A 16,543-nucleotide genomic window follows, 5' to 3' on the forward strand; every position below is an offset into this window, starting at 1 on the left:
AGAAGAAACAGCAGTAAACAACATTAAGAATGAAGGGAGGCGATCCTAAGTTAAAGAGCTTTAGTCTATTTGTGATTGGTGACCTGCACATATATAATCCTAATTAACTCTGCCCCTACAGGCAAACTGGTACATCAAACAACTAAAAAAACTTCCCACTTGATTATCCTAGCAATTAAAAGAAAAAAAGAAAAAGGAAAGGAAAGGATGGACCAAAATCTGAACCAAAAAAATGCGAAGTTCGACAGAGAAACATAGATGTTTCTATTTATGACATCCTCGCTAGTTGCATCAATATAAATTACATCAACAATAGCCCGCCAAAGCTAATTTGGAAGATGAAGTGATTCCCTTATAGCTGTCAGATAAGAACCATCACTGGACATGAAAATCAACGGAAATGCGAAAAGAGTTTTGGGTCCATCAGGAATGAAGACAATGAAGGGGTACACTTGTTAAAAAACATTTGACACATGAATCCCAGCTCTAGAAGAGGATGAACCTTGTATGTGATGTTGCGAAGGGCTGGGAATTCTGAATCTAAATTTCTTTGTCAGTAATTGATTTAAGTATTTAGAAGTGGGTCAAACAACATTTGCGCTGTTTAAGAGTGTATTAAAATATCTAAAAATATTAAAAAATATATTAATTAAAAAAAATTAAAAAATTCTTTTCAAACTCAAAAGAAAACAGGCATTGCGTTTGTAGATTTTCACCCTCTGTTGCAATATTAAATAAATTCCAAAGTAATAAGCAGATGAATAAGCCCTGCAGATGAGCTGGCAAGCCTCAGAGTCCATCACTTTCACGAAAATCGTAAGGTAACATGTAATGCAATAACAGGTAGAGGCCGATACCTTTTGGTCCATTTCCCTCGTCCGTGATCTCAATTGAGTTTCTCGTTTAAGCCCAAACCTATTAATGATTTCATGGGTTGTAAAGGTTTACTTGGTTTTTTTGTTTTTCCTTTTAATTTTATATTTTTTTAAATTTACTTTTTAATATTTATTTAATATAAGGTTGAGGTCTATTTTTTTCTTTTCTTTGTATTGAATTTCTCAGTGATTTTAAAATGATCCAGATTATCTTATCATTTAATATTAAATTTTGTTTTATTTAGTTTGTTTTTTACAGGATTATTCTAATATTACAACCGGATCACATATTTTGCATGATGACTTGAGTGAACTCGAGTTAGGTTTTTTTTTGTTTTTTTTTATATTTTTCTTTTCAATATTTTATTTGTTAGGAATTAAACTTCAAATTATTTTTCATTTTATTTTCTATAAGGTTATCACATTCTTATTTTTTTTTTCATTACTAGATAAGATCATTTAACATTTGATTTTTCAAAAAAATAATTTTTTTATTTTAATTTCATCCTTAAAAATTTAGTTGATTGAGAATTAATCTTTATGCTTTTTTTTTTCTCTTATATTGGGTTACCCCAATCTTATACCCATTATCATGGCATTGTATTGTTTGGTAATTGAATTTCATGATTTTATTTTAATTTGCTTCTAAAAAGGTTATCTCGGTGTCATATCCAAGTCTTATGTTTGTGTCCTAACCTGAATGGGCTTAGGTTAGTTTTTTTATCCTATTTTTGTTGTCAGTTTTTTTCTCTCTTTATTTACTGTCGTTGTATTTTTTATTCATATAATGTAATTAATCAAGCTTATTAAACTCAATTGAGTCAATCAACCGAGTCTAAGATTTTTCTTTTGTTTTTTCAGAATGTTTGCATCACCCTTGTAACTTCTTTTACGTTAGGAAAAACAATTAGGTCAGTCTACAGTATAGCGCATTATACCACCTATCTAGTAAAAGTTAAATTGGGTATGAACAATACTATAGCATGTGAGTGAAAACATTGTTTACTAGAACATTGTTTTCTTGGTTTTGCCCCTCACAAAAATAAATAAATAACAATAGATATGGGGGTATTAAAATCTTTTCATAAGACGCATTAGTCATTTCAAATTGACCAGGGCCAAATAAATAGTTTTCTATTTCAATTGTATAGTGAAACGACCAAAATACTATGGGAAGCAAAAAGATTAAAACTAGCATCAAGGGTCATTTTGTATTTTCAATATTTCACAATGATTTTTTTGTTATTACCAGGTTAGATTAGGGGAATTTGGCATTTGACCAAATATAAAAATAGAATAAAAAAACATAGCAAAAAAACTAAAATGCTCTTAAAAGCAATAATTTTAAAACTGGAATCAATTAGTTTTTTTTTTGTCTTTTGACAATAGTTTTTTTTTTATTATTATTAAGTCATCTTAAGAAGAGTTGGTATTTGAACCATATATATATATATATATAACAAAACAAAAAGGTATAGTTGTGTGTGGTGGACTCTCCGATGCATGGGAGGTGCCCACACCTTTAAGGCGACACGTGTAGCACCTCCTAACATAAAAAAAAAAGAAGTGTTTTCATCATGTCGTTAGAAACGACGCCGCATCCTTTCTATGGTGGCGCATAATTTGTTGGTGGCAACAGTTTAGTCTATCATCGGTAGGTTTTTTTTCTCTCTCGTCCATGGGAAATCACAATTTACTTTTTTTTTGTTGATATTTCAACTTCAATCCTTATTATTTTGATTTTTAATTTTTGTTCTTGACTTTTTTTTGTGGAAGTTTTATATTTTTTTTAATTTCATCATTCCATCCTAATTTACTATATATTATTGTTTCCAATTTGGTTCTCATTCTTTGGAATATTTTTTTGGATCTCTTGTTGGATTGATTTTTTTTTTCAATTTCACCTTCAATCAATAATTTGTTTTTCTTTTCTTTTATACTTTTTATCCTCATTCTTTTTATTGATTTTTTGGTCCTTTTGTTCAATTAATTTCTGCTTTCAATTTCACCACTCAATCAAAAATAAAATTTATTTTGTATTTCAATTTCGATCCATATTCTTTTAATTTTTTTTATTTATTTTAGATCCATATATGTAATTGATACTCTTTTTCAAATTAATCCTTTAATATTTAATTAGTTATGAATTGAGCTTCATGATTTTTTCAGATAGTGTATTTTCGGTCTAATGTTTTGTATCATAGATTTAAAAAGCTAATACGGATCGATATTGTTTTTTTTTTTACTTACTTTCTTTCCAGCTTTATGATTTTTTGTGTTTTTTTTTCTATTAGATTATTTTGATCTCATGATCTGGGTAATAAATTTGATGGATTAACCTAAATTGACTTGCTTTTTATTTCCTAAGTTATAGGATTTATTATGTTAACGTTGATTACTGAAACTTTTTCTTTATTCTTTGTTTACCCAATTTTTGTCCTTCCGTATGGACTGAGAATTGATTTACATAGTTTAACATGGATCTTCCTAAGAAATAGAATCGCACCCGGTTCCTTCCTTGTCCTAATTTCTGTCTTCTTTCTTTTGTCTATTTGATTTTTAGTTCATATCCCCAGTATAGTACCAGTCCCCACAAAAGCACCAATCAATAGTTTCAAAACATCTATGAAGCCATGAGACCATGAGGGCATTTTGACTGATCATAACACTTGAGTTTTCTTTTTTGCCTAATTGAAAAGAGATTCAAGAACCCATTTGGACTCGTTTCACAAATCAAGCTTCTTTCATGGAGGTGGTAATGCTCCTTCACACATCAGATTGATCAGATGTCAAATCTTTCAGCAAAAATTCTTACAAAACCAAGTTGAATGTGTCAAACAATGCTAACTCTGTGGTCTGCTAATGCAATAAAATAAGATGATGCAAAACTGGTTTCACCATGGAATGACTAAAATGATTGGACAGTATTCCACAAGACTTGCTTGACTAAATTCAAGATTTGGGTTTCTTTTTCCCAGGTAGGTCAAGCTCCTTCAAAAGGCAATGTCTAATCTTGGAGTAAAATTTCTTGCACTCCCAAGTTAAACTTGTCAAGAATCTTAAATTGCTAATCCCCAATATATACGCCCTAATCAACATGCTAGTGCAATGCAATCGATGGGAATCATTCAACATTACAAAAACTAAACACCTTGTATAACTGCAATTAATTTAATCTAATTCATCCAGTAAATAATATATATAACAATTAAATCACATCTTAATTCTTCTTCCTTTTTTTTTTTCCAATTTTTGCTTCTCAAAATGAGGATCTATAGCCCTGTACATAGAAAATAAAAATTAAGGATTCAAGAATGGAGACTAGAATCACAACAAATAAACTTCCAACAAACATTCTTAATCCTAAAATATCAGCTCCGCATCTGAAGCTCTGTCCTCCTTACCGGAGGCGGCGGCGCCACCAATCTCTCCGGAGTGGCAGGCAATCTAGACTTGAGTGGCAACTCATCTTCTTTGTGAACGTCATCCTCAAAGTTAAGAGAATAACTTTCAGGATCATACCTAAATTCCTCCGAACAGTATCGTTTTCTGTTCTTTCCTCTCTTTCCAATAAAACAACGATAATTATACTTAAATTCCAAATCATGGGCTGTCGATTTCAGCCAAGCATAGGGTGATCTTGGTGTCTGCGGCTGAAGCTTCATGCGGTTGCTCCCTTCTTGGTCATGATCTTGATGAAGCATCTCACGCTGGTTGATCATCTCCATGTTGGGGAAGCAACAAAAGGAGGATTTTAGCTTGGCTTTCAGAGAAGTTGGAGAGTCGCATTCATTGATCACTGGCCTTGCCATTTATAGTTAACGGCGGCTGTGGTGACTCTCCAAGAAGCTATATTGATACGTGAAGATTGATGAGAATGGAAAGATAAGGACGTGTATTTATTTCTCTGTATAACCGGAAAACTGCTAAGAAACCGTGGGGTGGTGCGCGGCACTGGTAAAGTTTGTTAAGAAAATCAAAATAGATACACAAGGGAGGACTATAGAAAACACGTCCCCCAATTATAATGTAAAATTCAATTATGTCCCTAACATTTGACATTATGCAGTTTTATACTTCACATTTGTACACCTTTGGTTATTTGGATATATTATTGTAATATCATTTGTCTAATAGGTTTTTTTTTTATTATTATTATTGTTTTCATTATGTTTAAATAGTAATTGCAACATATATCATAACCATGAAAAATGCTTGATCCGGATTGTATATAATTTGTTTTCCAACTTGTATCAGTTTTTAATCTTTTACAAAAAATAAAATAAATAAAGGGTAATGCAAATTTTAAAAGAATATGATATATTATATTTTCTTGATGCATGTTAAATTTAAATTCTTAATTACTCTTAATTTTTTATTCTTAAAAAAATAATACTGTATTATTTGATTTTATAATTTTATTAATTCAAATGTCTTGATTAAAAAAAAATAAGGGTTCTGATAATACATAATTAAACTTTTATGTTATCATACTAATAGATTGTTTTCTTATCTTTTTTTCTTTTACGTCATATAAAAATAATTTAACTAGACCTTATGACATGAGATTTTAATTATTTTAACATAAGCATTGGTTCCATTAATTGAAAAATAAAATAAAATAACTTCTTAACCAAACAAGTTTTTTGTTTTTTTAAATGAAAAATATATAAAATACAAACAAAAAGCAAAAATAATACCAAATTATCCCTCGATTTTCAAAAGTTTGAAAACTTGCTGCTAGTTTTTGTTGTTTCAGAGAACAAAAATAAACAAGTGTGCATATCTTATTTTAAGTTTTTTTAAAAACAAAAATAAGAAATAAAAATGATACCAAAAATCCCTTTATATTTTTTTAAAAAAATCTCATAATTGTTGTCAACATCTCATATCGAAACACCTAATCCAACTTTTAAAAAAATTTATAAGAGATTTATGGAAACTCTTATAAATCTTTGAGCATCATGGATCCAGTTCTGACCCAATCCTCTAGCCCCCTGAATCCCATTTTTATCTGACCCTTGTTTTCTTGAACTTGGCCCTAAATCTCAAGCACCCGAAGGTCAAACCTGGTCCTGACCTATATCCTCATGCCCAAGACTAGTCCTTACCAAATCCTCAAATGTTTTAAACCAAATTTAAGCCTGACATATCAGAGCTTGAGATTTGTTTTAGCCTAACCTCCAAGCAACTAGGATTCCATCCCTCAACTTTTTAATGCCTTCTAGTATGATCGCAAACTGAACCTTGGACAGCTTGAACTTCGTCTTTACCCGATCATGACCTAAATCCTAAATCATAAATTAACAATGTAAAAAATAATTTTTAAAAATAGTTCTTTTTTTGTTTTTAAAATTTCTTATTTATTGAAAAAAAAAAAACAAGTTTTCATATTTTTTTATTTTTTAAAAACATAAACAATACCAAACAACCTAAAAAATGGTTTAAAAAATTCTCAAAACTAGTTTTTTACATTGTTGGTGTCTAATTTAAAGTTAGGTCATGATATAGATGAAACTGAGTTCGAGTGATCAAGGCTAAGCTAGGATTGGATACAGGTGTTTGGAGTTAGGCTGGGATTGAATTTGGGGCTTTGGGGTTGAGCCAGGACTAGTATGGGTCCCTAGAGTTTCAACCGGGAAGTTTGGAATTGGACAAATATGAGGTTCAATGTGTCTAGGACAAGGGATGGAGTTAGGTCCAGTGCATGTTAGGTTTCTCAAAATACATATATGCAGTGAAAATAACAAATTTAAAATTTTTCTGAGAGTCCCAAGAATCATGTTAGATGTGTGTAGAGTTGTTTAGTGTTTAGATAAAGATTACCTAAAGATCATATGTTCTTTTCAACTTTGAATAATTGCTTCAAGATTAGGTTATCACAAACCACAAGTCGTCCAAGTGGTTCATCACTAACGTTAATCTATATGAACTACAAGTGAAAAAAAAATTTAAACCCTTTTAAGAGAGATGGATTGTTATGTCTTTGAGTTCTAGCTCTTTTGTTTTATGTTTTTTAGGTGTTCTATATTTTATTGTGCACTACTTGTTTTTACTGAAAATAAAAAGCATGACATTTTATTTATAAGAAAACCTGAAAACTTTGTAAATGATAAAATATCAATTTTCCCATGAATAATATCACATATATTATTTCAAGTATAAGTTTATTCAATCAAGTCCTTTACTTGATTTGTTTTAGGTGTATAATTGTAATTCCTTTTATAAATTACACAATTCCTTTTATAAATTACATTCTACTCTTTAATTTCTAAAATTTATTTACAATTAAGTTACACTTGATTAACCATCTCATTTTTATTTCTAACCAATGATTCTTAGGCATGTGACCCATTAGATTCCTTAATAAGTTGACCCAAATATAAATCACAATCATATTTAAAATATGATTAAATAAATTAAACAAATTAATATATTATCAATTCAATATTTGATTGATTTATATTTGAAGATCAAGTACAATTTCTAGCAACATGTCATGGTCCCTAAAATATTAGAAAAGTTATAGGTGGTTTGACTTAATCTTTTAATGACCAGTTTCTCAATGTAATTATTGTCCTTTCATAAAAAAATATTTCAATTTAGACATTATAACATGAAATGTGTTTACTCTTTCAAATCATGTTTATTCTTAACATCATAGTGATTGATTTTTTGAAAAAGATTTGAGACTTTTTTCAAATCCCATTCCACCTTAAGTAAGGATTTAAAATCAATATTATTTAAGAATAGATAAAGTGTTTTGCCTAATTTACTTAGGGTGATGGATCCTCTCTTAATTACTCAAATATCTTCAAATAGTTTATATTATACCCAATATATGCTTGTTTGTTACCCTTGTTTATGACAACGTGCAGTAATAATCAAAGTATACCACTCTCTATATAAGATAACTTAATGATCTCAAGTGTAAAGATCATTTACACAATTATCACATGAGCTTTTCCATAAACATATGTGATGTCTCCATATGAAATTTTCATGCTAATCAGTTCAATGTATTTATCATTTGACAAGCACCTACATATTAGTTCTAGGTATCCCTCATAACTCAACTTATAAGAACAATTGTTTCATTTCATAAAGGAAATAACATAATATGTATCAGTCTTAACAATTCTAATTAATATTTATTCAAAATAGAGCATTGACCAAGTACATTTAAGAATAATGTTTTGATATAAATCTCATAATTATAATAACTTTATAATTTTTTTTGCAAAAAAATTTTGTCCCAGAGACTTTATTTATACTATAGATTCATTAATCAAATATTTGATTAATATTAAAGATATTGAGAACTAGTATGGCTCGGTTTTTTTTTTTGTAACTGGAAAATCTAATCTCTTAGTCATTTTTTACTGTATTACTAAACAAGATGTTAGTTACTTGTCTAGATGTTCTGTATTTTCAAAAAAAAAAAAAAGTGAGCATCACATTAAGAAACAACGACCAACAAAAAAAAGAAGTGAAAACATAAAGTCATAATAGCAAATTTTCATTGAAATTTGCAATCACGGACTCAAGGGGTTTTGGTGATCAAAATAAATGACGATCCCAACTTAATTACAACAAGAACAAACCTGCCAAAACAGAACGGTAGGCATGCATTAAAGGCCTTTCATTTTCTAAACAGTTAAGAAACACAAAATGAGAATTTGAATAATCTAGAAAAGTTGAGAAGAAAACAACACATTTGAATTAAAAAAAAAAAAGAAGAAGCTTTAACCAAGGCCAATAACCAACAAATAGAGGCAACATAGTAAAAAAAAAAACCAAAGCAGGGGAGATGAGGTTATTTGTAACAACCTCTCAAGTTTTAACAAGGGAGATAATGAAGGAGAGAGATGGAATAAGAGAGATAAACATTTGGCAATTATTTTCAACGGGAAAAGGGGGAATTTTTAGGGTTAGTAAAATTAGGTCAATTAGTTTTCTATTTATATACTTTTTAAGTGGGTTTACAATTTACATTGGATCCGGTTTGATTACCCAGTTTCAATTTCTAAAACCAAAACCAAACTGGATTGAGTTAGTTTTATGATTTTTAAATTGGCTTGATCATTTTTTTTTGTTTTTTCAGTTCATCGTTTTTAAATTTTTATTGTTTAATCGATTTGATGGTTTTTTAAAACACTCCTAGCTACAGGGCATATGCCTTAACAATGCACTCAAGGTTAAGTGCAGGATGCTTGAGTTGAGCAAAGGCTAGGTTCAAGGTGTCCCAGATCAAGACCAGTGTGATTGAGGATTACATCGAGTCTGAACAAAGAATAAGACCACATTTTGTAACTTTGAATAACATAAACATCAATCCCACTAATTCTGAATATCTAATTTAGACTAAATGCATTTTTGAAAACTAAAATAAAAAATACCTAACCAAATAGTTTTTTTAATTGAAAATAAAAACAAAAGATAAGAATGCAAAATAAAAAATGAAAATAATATCAAACAGTTCTTCAAGATCTCCCAAACAGTTCTTCAAAGATCTCCTTCTGGTGGTGGATCTGAGCTTATCTCCTTCTAGTGGTGGATTTGAGCTTTGGGGCAGGATTTAGTACCCTGTATTCCAAGGCTGCATCGTATCTATGGGCTTTTTACCCTTTTGGTACTTCATGACTATTATTATTTTAATTTATTTAAAAATGATTTTTTGTTGTAGAAAGAAACAAAAGAAGGTGAGACATCATAGACATCCACACAAATAAAAAATTGCCATGGACCCTTTCTTCCATTTGGTTGTACAAGATGAGTACGTAATTTGTACACCCCAGCCAGCCTTAGTTTTGATTACTAGCTTACATTTTGAACCACGAAATGAGTACTAGTCTCCGTATGAACAAGCATAAACCAAACCATGTCGCCTGAACATCCAAATCTAGCTAGCTAAAAGTTCTCTCAATTTTTATCATCTCATTGGTCGATAATCTCTAGTAGCTTTGATCGGGACGAGTACAAAGTTTCATCATAAAATAGTGCTATAAATAAGTGGTTGGAGGTTCAAAAATAATTGATTCATGGCGGCAACTTTGTGGCCACGGCATGTAGCTTTTATAAATGAATTATTAATGTTGTCTCTTTCACTTCGATGGCGAAAATATCACTAATTAATCAACATTCGGCAAGTATACTTAACATAAGAATGCATGTCTTTATATCTAATTACAAGAATTGGAAACTAATCAACATTTGGCAATGGGAGTGGGAGTGATAGCGAAGAAGCTGAGCAAATTAATCGGAGCTCGAGGGGTCAAGAGACTAGGAGGTACCACTACTCCATTGCCACCTAAAGGTTATGTTCCCATTTGCGTAGGGTTTAACAATGATACCAGGCGATTCATTGTTCATACAAAAGCATTTGGCGAGGCAGAGTTCTTGCAGCTTCTGTATAGATCAGCTGAAGAATATGGTTTCCATAATGAAGGAATTCTGAGGATTGCATATGAAGCAAGGGATTTCGAGGAGTGGATGATCACTAGGGCTAAGGGAAAGGCTGTTCCGGTTAAATCCGTCTAATATATCGCCGCCGGCAACTATTCTGTTCGTTGGGGATAGATGAATGGTGTTATTATGGGCTGTAAATGCCTCGATGGCTTCTTCAGCTAGGGAAGAACTGCTCTGAGATTGTGTACATAGATTCCTTCTGTGTTCATGTATGCATTTACTAATTTTCAAGCATTATCATTGTAGGATTTTTGGTCTTGCTTTTATTTTGACTTTTGGTTATATTGATAGAATTAACCGTCACATGAGAGCAATTTTGAGCAAGGAGCTGGACAAGAATTGGTAACTTGCTGTCGTCCCCAGGTTTAGGTTTTTAGGTGATTTGACGATCATTTGCCTACCTAATACAGCAGAGTTAGGTAATTTGGTGCTAATCACTATATATCCTGGATGACTAGATACTGGCTAGCAAAGAGCAAAATCTTGGCCCTGAATTCGGTGAGGATAATTTGTGGGTCTTTAAAAAAACAAAAAAGAATGGTGTTGTTGTTCCTTTTTAATTACCAATGCATAATTTATGAATAGTTTATTTTCTTTGTAAGCAGAAGGGCTAGGTGTTTATAATTTTGATCAATCTATTAGCCCAAAAGGGAAGTCATAATATATATATATATATATATATATATATATAAAATAAATTTTAAAAATTAAAAAAAATTATTTGAATATATTTTCAAATAAAAAATAAAACCAATATCACACGCAAAAACATCAAACAAGTATGAACAATCAACACTAGTCCTTGACAGCTTACCAAAGATTGCAGCTGGCAGACCACTAGCTGTCATTTCGAAGAGCAACAAGTTCATGAACATAAAAATTGTGCACAGAGATACATTACAATCCAAGAGGCATGACAATTCACACAACTCTGTCCCGAGTTTTGTTGCGAACTAGGTGGCAAAAGGTGAACCCTGTGGGCTAGGCCAGCGGTAAACATGCTATTGAGCACACTGATTATCGACCGCCAGCTCCTCCTGGTGGTTCGAGCCCCTTATTAATTTACATCATCCTCTTCTTACCAGCTGGACATGAGACAACATCAGCCCCTGTCTCCTAAGCTTTGTCTTTCCGCTTTCATGCATACAAGGCGTCTTTTTCACCTTTTTTGCGACTACACAGTAAAAATGGATCCAATAATATTCAGGTCATTTATTGGAAATCGTGCACAATTTCAAAGTTTCAGTGTTTGTCATTTTGTAGTTTTTAAGAAAATTAAATTAATCATTTTTTTAATTTTAAATCATTTTAATACAGTAATATTAAAAATAAATTTAACTTGAATCAGCAATTCAACCTACTTTATTTTGTTTGCAATGAAGGAGACAAAATGACATCGTTTTTTAATGTTTTTTCTTTTGAATTATTTTTTTAGCTTGTTTAATATTAAACTTTACCCAAATTAAGCCACTGTCTTTTTATTGCCAGCGAAGGTGTTTGACAATTTGTTATCTTTTCCTAACACCGCTGGTAACTGTGGGTTAGCTTGTCTGAATTTTAATTAATTTTTTAAAATTTTAAAGTTAATAATTATATAAAATTTAATAACTTTAAAATTTATAAAACTCAAATTAATAATTTTTAAAAAATAAATAAAAAACTTGAATCACAACTTAAGATTTATGTTGGATGTTTTTTCTTAAAATAAGTGGTAGATATCCGAAAGAAAACTTGATTAAAATAAAGGGAAGCTGGATTCCTTACCACTCCCACTTGAAACAAATTCATACAGTAAAATCTAATTGTTTTAATGAGTATAATTTTATAATGAACTTTATATATTTTGATGATATTATCTCATATGCTTCTCAGTTAAAAAAATCAATTAATTAAAAGTATAGAAACGCACTTTGTAGTAATTTCTTTTTCACATATAATGATGAGAATACTTCTCAAAACATAAAAAACAATATGAAAAACCTACAGAAATGAAAAAATAATTTAGAAAAAATAGATGAAAAAAATAGAAAACATATTATAAAATCCAGAAAAAAAGAGAAAAAAGAAACAAAAACACGTGCACAACACAATGACAAATGAAACAAAATGAGTTTCTATGTCGGTAATACAACTTTTGCAATAGCCCGGCTTTTTCAAAATTTTCATTTATTTCTCATGTTTTTTTAATTTTATTTCAAGATTTTTCAAAATTAATTATTGATATAGTGCTTTATCTAGTGAGATACATCTCCAACATAAAAAAAAAGTAATTAAAGGATATACAAGTTAATATATATATATATAGACACAAACAGGAACATGTTTAAAATCAAATTTTTCAAAAATTTAAAAAAAAATTTAAATTTCTTTTTAATTTTTTAATATATTAATATAAAAATCACTTTAAAAAATAACCATTATTACATTCTCAAATAAGCTTTGAACATACATTTAATCAACATGGTAAGGTAATATATTTTTTCATCATAGTATATTAATAATAATCAAGCTGCTAGTGAATGCTACAAGAAGTATATCTCTAACTATATACCCAATCATTTCATTAATTTATATTATAACCTTCTTTATTAACTCTTGATGAAGCTCGCCATACACTCAACAAACTTATTCACATTTTAGTACATTTCGTCCACCTGCATGTAAAATATAATAGCAATTATTTTTTAAAATATTTTGAATAATTATTATAACCTTTCACCGGGGAATCACAGATGTGACTAAGAACATTCATTAATTTGTTCTTGTTTTTCTGTACAAGCATTGGAAAGAAACCCGTCCACTTTGAAAAACTTTATATACTTTTAACTTAAATTAATTCTATCTTAAGTTATTTATACAAAAAAAAATATATTTTCAATTATAACTTAAAAATTCCAAATCCATCCATCCAAAATTCCAAACATTTAATTACATATTTAATAATATTAAATATATTAAAAGATAACTAACCTCAATTATTTTCTTATTTTATTGTAACCATTTTAGCTCTCAACCTGCATAGATCTTAATTAAATTATTTAGCAGTTCTATTTATTTTAAAAAAACTATACAATGTTTTCACAACCCGTTTCTTATCCTTAATTTTGTTATGTGTTTTTCAAAATTAGTTTTTAGATCCAATTTAATTTTTATTTTAATGATAATAAAAAAGAAAAAAAAGATTTTAGAAAGTGAAATAACAAGAGGAAAAAAAAAACAAGGGAGATGGCTGCATGGTTTACTTGCCTCCTTGGGGTGATGGTGCATGGAACCATGTGTCGAAAGTACAATGTTAGTGTGCACGTGACAACGAGTCGGGGTTGTTTTAATTTTTTTTCCAGCAATTTTCTTCCCATTCTAACCGACTCTGATGACCTATAAAGTTCAATTTTAATCCCATATATGATCTATTTATTGTTCAAATAATGTTTTTGATTTTGTTTTTTTGTTAAATTTCACATGGCAAATATTGTATGTTTATGTTGATGTTGTTTTGAATGAATTCTTATGTATTCATGATTTTCTTTTGTGTTTGTTTATGTTTTTTTATATTAATTGGTTGAAATATTTGTGGTTATTTATGGTAGTTATTCTTGGTAAAATATTAATTTATAGCGAGATAATTAAAAAAATTATAACTTGAGTCTTTTTTAATTATTATTTTGAATCTTGCTCCCATGATCCATGATCCAAAAGGTGAGGAGAGTATGTTTTGTTGTTAAGCCAAAATCCTAAATCACCATCCCAGGAAATTTTACCTCTAATAAACATACATATATTTAGTTTAGGTAAAATATTAGTATGTATGTAGAATATGTATTTATATCATTAAAATTAAAATATTAGTATATATGTAGAATATGTATTTATATCATTAAAATTAAATAATAATACAATTTATTTTAGATAAGATATTTTAAGGTGATTTTTTTCTTGTCTTTAGTATAATCAACCCTCTACTCAATCTCTTAAAACCAATTAAGATTTTTAATAAACATAAAATTAGATGGAGATTTTTTTTTAATTTTACATAATCATATCACTGAGATGTCATCGGATGACAAATGTTTTGGTTATTGTTTCTTTTTCACTCATGTTTTTCTATGATATTTGTGTGTTTTTCAAAGAAAAAAATCATTTCTTAAGAACTCATTTAGTTTCTTAATTAAAGAAAATGTTTAATTTAAGTCATGTCTTTAATATTAATTTTAATTTGTATGAGTGTATTTGATAGTATAGTATTTGTTGTGGTTTAAAGTGGTTTTTATCAGAAATATATTAAAATAATATTTTTTTATTTTTTAAAAATTATTTTTGATATTAATATATACATCAAAATAATTTAAAAATATAAAAAAATAAATTTTAAAAAAATATAATTTCAATCACATTTTTAAACAATGATATTATGATGCATTCAATCATAAAAATAAAAGTATTAGAGAGGGATTTGATTCGGGCCTTATCGAAGCACAAGGAGATGAGCACTTGAATTCATGACCTAATTAAGACCTTTCTACACACACACACACACACACACACACACAGCTCATCAACAGATGCAATTAGGAAAATGTGCATATACAAGACAATTTTGATTGAACATAATGATAATAAGTAAACAATCCTAACAAGTTACTTATAATAGGAAAAAAATAAAAAACCCTAGCTAATCAACTTGTTTAACAACATAATTCAGCATTAAACAAATTGGTTAATCCTCGCAATGAAGTTAAACTAGTACAGTACTTCATTATTTTCGTTTGCCTGCCTCTAATATCATTTACTAGCTACAGAAAACTTTTACCATCACCATCAGCAAGTGTAATAGAATTCAGCAAGCTCCTCCATGGACCCCAACTGATCAGAGCCACCACTCTCAATCATCCACAGCAAGTGCTCAAACAAGACAACCTCACAAGCAACAACAACTGCTTGATTATCCTCATCATCACCAAAACCAGCGCCTGACCTGTCTATTAGCCCTTGAAAAAGAGGATGACAAATGACATCGGAGCTTAAAAGATATCTCCTCCTTGACTTTCCAACATAAACGGCATGAAGTTCCTTTGAAATCTTGCCATCGATGTGATCGTTGTCAGCAGCAGCAATGGAGCTATTTGTGCGGACTATCTTGGTGAAAGATGGCAACCTCTTTATGGCAGACTTGAGCTTTGTCAACTTGGAAGTCTTTGCCATTTATATTTGTGTCTTTGCTTTTCTTCGTGTGTGAAGAAATAGAAAGGCAGAGAATTTTGGAGAGAAAAAATGCAGGGTGTTTTTTTTTTTAAAAAAAAGGAGGAATTGGCGAGGAGAAAGAGAAGGGAAGGTTCCTCCTATATAAGAGAAGTGGGCTGGAGGAGGGAGAAGAGGAGCGGGCATAGACGTGCATGGCCCACTGTTTGATACATACCAGCTAAGAAAGAGAAATATTTGTAAGTTGCAAAACCACTTGCTGCTTTGTTTTGGCCTTTGGTGGGTGCTTTTGGTTGAGAAATTATCTTTGTTTTCCTTTCCTTTTCGATCACATTATATATATATATATATATATATATATATATATATATATATATATATATATAAAATACTCTTAGTGCATGCTTCTTCTCTTTTCTTTGAAATTTTTTGAGTAGATGAATTAGATTGTTTCTTAACCACGTTCTCAATTTCAATCAAGATTATCAATTCTGTACTGACTGGAATTTACTTCATCTGCTCTGTTTCGAGTAAAGGAAAATTAGTGAATTTATTCGTGTTCTATATCTGTTCGAAATCGTAGTTTTCAGCTTTTTCTCAAGAGAATATTGACAAGTTTACAAGAATGATACCAACCCAGTATGCTTTGAAAGTGGGTTGTTCCTAGGAGCAACTCGTCCTCGTTGGAGAGGCTATTATATATTATGTGGGAACTACTTTTCTGGTTCAATTCCAACTACTCTGATGGGTTCTGCAAATGTGAGTTTGGTGGATAATCTTCTTCTTCTATGAGGGTGGGAATCAGAAATCATTAGTGGACTATAAGAAGAGATCTGGCCTGTAATTACTTAGATTAGAACACCAAACTAACCAGATTTGTATGATAATATGATAGTTTCCTTTATCGTTTTGTCTCCATTTTTATGGTTTTTATTTAAAAACATAAACAGAGGTATACTTAATTAGCACCTCAGAAGAAATAGAAAATACTCTAATTGACCTAC

The 16,543-nt window shown here is 29.9% G+C and overlaps 3 protein-coding genes across 3 annotated transcripts; 1 reads left to right on the forward strand and 2 right to left on the reverse strand.

Annotated features, from left to right (window-relative positions):
* Positions 1-4,016: 4,016 nt before the first annotated feature.
* LOC133700692 (uncharacterized) lies at positions 4,017-4,785 on the reverse strand. Its single transcript, XM_062124315.1, has one exon. It carries the CDS (start codon positions 4,685-4,687, stop codon positions 4,247-4,249), a length of 441 nt encoding a protein of 146 aa, XP_061980299.1. The 5' UTR covers positions 4,688-4,785; the 3' UTR covers positions 4,017-4,246.
* Positions 4,786-10,041: 5,256 nt separating this feature from the next.
* On the forward strand, positions 10,042-10,646 carry LOC133700466 (auxin-responsive protein SAUR71-like). The gene has a single exon (XM_062124004.1). The coding sequence runs from the start codon at positions 10,095-10,097 to the stop codon at positions 10,413-10,415; it is 321 nt and encodes a 106-aa protein (XP_061979988.1). The 5' UTR covers positions 10,042-10,094; the 3' UTR covers positions 10,416-10,646.
* Positions 10,647-14,908: 4,262 nt separating this feature from the next.
* On the reverse strand, positions 14,909-15,682 carry LOC133702329 (auxin-responsive protein SAUR78-like). The gene has a single exon (XM_062126653.1). It carries the CDS (start codon positions 15,540-15,542, stop codon positions 15,159-15,161), a length of 384 nt encoding a protein of 127 aa, XP_061982637.1. The 5' UTR covers positions 15,543-15,682; the 3' UTR covers positions 14,909-15,158.
* Positions 15,683-16,543: the final 861 nt, after the last annotated feature.

The sequence above is a fragment of the Populus nigra genome, chromosome 8, assembly GCF_951802175.1.
Source record: "Populus nigra chromosome 8, ddPopNigr1.1, whole genome shotgun sequence".
In the NCBI taxonomy this organism is placed as follows: domain Eukaryota; kingdom Viridiplantae; phylum Streptophyta; class Magnoliopsida; order Malpighiales; family Salicaceae; genus Populus; species Populus nigra.